Source organism: Eleutherodactylus coqui, chromosome 10 (genome assembly GCF_035609145.1).
Source record: "Eleutherodactylus coqui strain aEleCoq1 chromosome 10, aEleCoq1.hap1, whole genome shotgun sequence".
NCBI lineage: Eukaryota > Metazoa > Chordata > Amphibia > Anura > Eleutherodactylidae > Eleutherodactylus > Eleutherodactylus coqui.
The window spans coordinates 43,976,390-43,982,389 of NC_089846.1; the positions used below are offsets into that span (position 1 = coordinate 43,976,390).

A 6,000-nucleotide genomic window follows, 5' to 3' on the forward strand; every position below is an offset into this window, starting at 1 on the left:
CTCCAATGTCTTCTCTGCTGCGGATGTGCCGGCGCACAAGCGCAGTAGAGAGGACGTTGCATCATCGCTATGGCGATTACGCGGCTCCAGTGACCATTCTGTAATGTTGATTGTAGAATGGCTGTGGGACAGATGGCTTCCATTGACTTCAATGAAAGCCATGCGTGCGCAGCCTGCACAAAAATCGCAGCATGTTGTGAGTTCTTCCCCGCGAGCGGAACATTGCAATGGATTTCCGCTCGTGGGCAGGAAATCGCATATTGTCATAGCAGGCTATGGGCGGGATATGCTGCAGAATGACTTGCAGATTTTTTTGTGCCCTTACCTTGAATAGGTCTTCCAGTCATTCTTTATGAACTATGGAGTTAGTAGAGTTATACTCAAAAGTCTGAAATACTGAAAAATTGCCTTAGAGTCCCGGGAAGTGAACCGTCTTCAGAAAACATTCCTCCTTAATGGACGGATACAGCAATTAAATATCTAAGGAGTCAGTTGCCATCATCTTGGTTTGGCCCCCTCTCTTCTCTATCTACAGAGTCCCAATCAGACAAACGCTCCACTGATTTGTCCTCCAATACCGGCTCTACGCAACACCCAGCTATACACCTCTTCCAGTGACATCTCTGCACCTTTCCACCAAAACATCACCGACTGTCTGCTGTCTCTAAACACCATGTCCTCTCTTTTTCTCAAACTTAACCTCTCAAAAACTGACCTCTTCGTTTTTCGACCCTCAACCAGCCGACCTCCCCACCAATATCTCCATATCATATCAGTATCCGTCACCACCATATTCCCCTGACAGCAAGCACACTGCCTTGGTGGGGAGGGGGGGGGGGGGGGGGGGGGGTTGGGGGAAGTCAAACTGGATTCAGACCTCTCCCCCACCACCTATACCAAATTTCTAGTATGAACATGCCACCTGCACCTCAGGAATATTGCTAAAATCTAGTCTCCATGGTGCCGACCCCACCATACATTGCTTCCCTCCTGTCCATACATCAACCATCCGCTAAAAAAGAAAGAAAAGAAAACAGACTGAACACCTCTCTAATGTTCGCCTCCAGGGCTTCTCTAGAGCAGCACCGATCTTCTAGAACGCTCTACCCCAAAACATCCGGACAATCCCGGACGTACGGAACTTTAGACACGCCTTAAAGACGCACCTCTTCAAAAGCAGCATACCAAACCCCCTGATCTAGTCCCCCACACCCACAATATGCCCCTGCCCCTCCCTATGGCTTTCTACTTCTGCCCATCATGTACACTTCCTGCCCCATACTTCCTGTATTACCCCCACCCCGTGTCCTAAATCTGTATATCACACGTTATCGTTGCATTGCTGTGTTCCCCTTTGCTCCCCCGCCTGCTCCTGTACGTTCTGCGACACCCCCACCCCCTCCGTTTCCAAATAATTAAATACCATATGCAGCTTTTGTAATTTTGGTCTTGTGTTCCCCATGTGCCTTGAGAGCGCTGCGGAATAAGTTGGCATTATGTAAATAAAGATTAATAATATTAATGCCATGAAGATGGACATCCTGCCCAAGTTATTGCATGTGTTTTAGACCGCTTCCTGGGATTAATAAATATAAAATATATTTATCTTTAGAAATTGCGTAAGCTGATGAGTGGTTTTATTTGGGAAAAACAAAACAAAACAGTTCTGTATCACGCCTACGTTATAGATTTCAAACCAGGCATAACTCGGCAGGAGATATAAGGTTACCCAACTTTGAGTTATACCACAAGGCATCCATCACAGAACAACCAGACTTTGGGTAGCATTGGCATGCACACTGAACCCAATACTCGTACAAGGAGTTTTTGTATCCTGAGAGAGAGCGACTGGACCACAACCAGAGTCTCACCTTTTGTGCTCGTTCTCCTACAGGCCTGGCATACAGTTGCAATGACCCAAAAAGAGTTCTACAAAATTATAAGTACATGGGGATTAGTAATCGGCCCAGTAACCAGAACCCCTTGTCATTGGCCATCTCTAAAACCCTAGCCATTGGTCAGCCTGGATGATGAGAGAAATTCCCTGATTGGCTAATCGCTATGAGGTGAAGAGAGAGCCTCTGATTGGTGGCAGGACCCAGAGTTTGCCCGCGCAGAGAGGAAGCGAGTTGCTCTTAGAAAGGAGGAGGTGTGCACAGTTGGCATGTGCGAGGAGCGCATGTGGCACGAACGTTCCCACAAGATGCCAAGAGCCACTCAAGAGCGTCTGCCAGCAGGAAAACTGCCTCAGACCGAGCGCAAGACAGTAGCAGCTGGACAAAGATCCCGCATCAGAGGCCCAGAGCAGGCGGTGAACGATACCCCGCAGAACGGGAGAAAAGATAGGCCCCGTAACGGATACTGTAGAGCCACATTACAGAGACCGTCTAACCCCATGCAATAAGGAGACAACATCTGGATGGTGCCGATTACACCGTCTGATACACTGCTGTGAGGAGGTTGTACTGCACCCCACGTTAATGATTTCAAGGAAACTGTTCAACTACTGTTTACACCAAGGTTTAGTGTCACTCCGAGCGCTTTCACAAAGATTACTGTGTTAATCAGCACTGGCGTCACGACAAAACTATAAACAGGACCATCAAAGCCCAAACTCCTGTTTAACCCCCTGCAGTCCGATCCTCTGGAGGAAGGAGGTAGTGATAGCCACCGTGACAAGGCTAAAGAAACATCTACCATTCACATCACTCCTTTCCCACTCTGGCTAGCAGTTCCCGTCTGGGCTCCTCCGCGGCCCCCTTACAACCCCGATTGGTACCCCACAGTTTCCATCTACAGTGTCTAGTTCCATCTTTATCTTTTTTTACCAAAGGTCCCATTTCCTCATATATATGATATGTGTTTGGTCTTTTGGGCCTGCGCCCTGTCATCCCATACAACAGGGATCACAAGCAGCACAGGACTCGAGTATGTGAAACCCAAAACGCGTTTGAGGCGAACTTGGAATGGGGGGGGGGGGAATTGGTTGGTTCCAGACCCCCCCCCCCCCCCCTTCCCGTGAAGTATATACCATTTTGTGACTCCTCTAATTCTAACACTAGGTGTACTGTAGCGCAAGTGAACCTATACATTTTCTATTTTGCTTCTTATCAAATACGTCACAAAGGACGGCCAGCCTCCTCTACCCCCCCCTTAGTGATTGGGTCAGCACTTGTACCACTAAAGTCTCACACCCGCACCATGTGCCTCTCCTGGCACCAGTGAAGTCGAGGGGATTACACCTCGCTTCTGCCGTCAGAAGAGACATGAGAGGCACGCAGAGCGTGTGCGAGATTTCAGTGCTACAAGCGCCGACATATTTACAAAGCGGGTAGCAGCAGGAGGCGGGCAGTACCCGTCACATTCTCACTTGGAGCCATGCTGGTGGCACATATCTGATATACCGGATATAAAGTAGGATTTTGACTTAAAGGGGTTGTCCCGCGCCGAAACGGGTTTTTGTTTTTTTTAACCCCCCCCCGTTCGGCGCGAGACAACCCCGATGCAGGGGTTAAAAAAAACAAACCGCTCAGCGCTTACCTGAATCCCGGCGGTCCGGCGTCTTCATACTTACCTGCTGAAGATGGCCGCCGGGGTCTGCTCCCTCCGTGGACCGCAGCTCTTCTGTGCGGTCCATTGCCGATTCCAGCCTCCTGATTGGCTGGAATCGGCACGTGACGGGGCGGAGCTACATGGAGCCGGCATTCTGCACGAGCGGCTCCATTGAAGAGAGCAGAAGACCCGGACTGCGCAAGCGTGGCTAATTTGGCCATCGGAGGGCGAAAATTAGTCGGCTCCATGGGAACGAGGACGCCAGCAACGGAGCAGGTAAGTAAAAACTTTTTATAACTTCTGTATGGCTCATAATTAATGCACAATGTACATTACAAAGTGCATTAATATGGCCATACAGAAGTGTATAGACCCACTTGCTGCCGCGGGACAACCCCTTTAATGCTACTTGAATTTTTTTTAGAGGTACAAACACTTTTGTATCGCGACCCAGATGCGGTCCAACAACATGGTGGCGGCCAACATACTATTTTCTTGGCCACGGATTCCCTTTAATTTATCAGCAGGCTGCATGGACTGGCATTAATTGTTGCCCCAACCCAGCTGTGCAGGGACCACTACGTGGGACTAAATCCTACAAGTGACCAGGCTGGATCTCCATGCCCCCCACCAGACTGGCATGGTTACCCGCTATACGGCATGGCGGAATGCCTTGAGGTCGGCAAGTTTCACACCTGCAGAGTTCTGCTTTCCGGCTCCCTTCAGAGAGCAGAACAAGGGAATCGCTGCGACTAAACGGCTCCATCCCAGAACGGAAGTGAACAGCGCCCGACGGACCTCCTCGACTATAACGGGGTCCATTCAGTTTCCGCTAGACTTTTCATCTGGTATTCTGCGCCTAGTCGGTGGCGGAGGTCCCAACGCAGATGTGAAGCCGCACATATTACCTCTTCCCCGTCTGTGCGGCAGGATAACGTTTCATACAGGCGCCAATATGGTTCAGAACGCGGTCCCATCCGTTCGGAGGCTCCGTCGCAGAATAAAGGAAGAACTAGTCATGCATGCCGCACTTTCTTCTGTTAAAACACCAGGCAGCTGAGCGGAAACCGAACAGACGCCATTATAGTCAACGGCATCGGTTCAGCGCTGTCATAAGACAAATCCGGTCGGACGGGGATTCCCCTCTGCTGCTCCCATGACAACCGCCGCCACAGATGTAAAACCGCCGCACACTTCTACTGCAGTAATCCCACCATTGGCAGCGACTGACCTGGTGGCAGAGGATGGTCTGCTGGACGAGGCGGGCGTATCTGTCCAAGCGCACCCCGGAGTTACTGCGGCTCCTCATGGCTAGCAGCTATGGAGGAAGCAGAGAGTCAGCAGGAGTTACTGCACAGCAGGACATGCTGGGCTGCAGCTGCCCTCACCCCACACACACGCTGCCCGCTGCACTCACCCCGCGCTGCCCGCACCCCAAATACACGCTGCCCGCTGCACTCACCCCGCGCTGCCCTCACCCCACACACATGCTGCCCGCTGCCCTCACCCCGCGCTGCTCGCTACCCTCACCCCACATACACGCTGCTCGCTGCACTCACCCCGCGCTGCCCGCACCCCACATAGCCGCTGCACTCACCCCACGCTGCCCGCTGCCCTCACCCCACATACACACTGCCCTCACCCCACATACACGCTGCTCTCACCCCACATACACGCTGCTCGCACCCCACATACACGCTGCTCGCACCCCAAATACACGCTGCCCGCTGCACTCACCCCGCGCTGCCCGCACCCCACATACCCGCTGCCCTCACCCCGCGCTGCTCGCTGCCCTCACCCCACATACACGCTGCTTGCTGCCCTCACCCCACATACACGCTGCCCACACCCCACATACACGCTGCACGCTGCCCTCACCCCACATACACGCTGCACGCTGCCCTCACCCCACATACACGCTGCCCTCACCCCTCACCCCACATACACGCTGCACGCTGCACGCACCCCACATACCCGCTGCCCTCACCCCGCGCTGCTCGCTGCACTCACCCCACATACACGCTGCACTCACCCCACACCACAAGCTGCCGGCTGCACTCACCCCACACCACAAGTTGCCCGCTGCACTCACCCCACACACTGCCCGCACTTCCCTCACCTCACACAACTCCTCATCCACAGCCGGTGCCCTCCTCTATACGTGCAGCCCCCTCACCCCACACTGCACTTACCTCACACACTGCCTATACTACCCTCAGACTGCCCACACTCACCTCACACAGCGGGCACAAGTCCTCATCCCCAGCCGGTGCCCTCCTCTATATGTGCAGCCCCCTCCCTCACACTGCTCGCACTCACCGTACAGGCGGTCAGCCCACACACCCCTCCGTGACTGAGCACTTCCTCCCCGCAGCCTCCGCTCTGAAGCCTCACTGATGGGCGGAGGGGGCGCCCTAGAGTGCGAGGCTGTGGGAGGCACAGAGTGTC

The 6,000-nt window shown here is 53.2% G+C and overlaps 1 protein-coding gene across 4 annotated transcripts in view; it reads right to left on the reverse strand.

The window, feature by feature from the left end:
* The window catches only part of PHKA1 (phosphorylase kinase regulatory subunit alpha 1), a 70,877-nt gene extending 64,877 nt beyond the window's left edge, over positions 1-6,000 (reverse strand). For 3 of the 4 annotated variants that reach the window (XM_066580941.1, XM_066580940.1, XM_066580938.1), the window contains exons 1-2: positions 5,872-6,000; positions 4,784-4,870 (exon numbers count right to left, since the gene is read on the reverse strand). In XM_066580941.1, coding sequence (XP_066437038.1) covers positions 4,784-4,861 — 78 coding nt within the window. In that variant the 5' untranslated portion in view covers positions 4,862-4,870; positions 5,872-6,000. The other variant, XM_066580939.1, reaches the window with a different exon arrangement.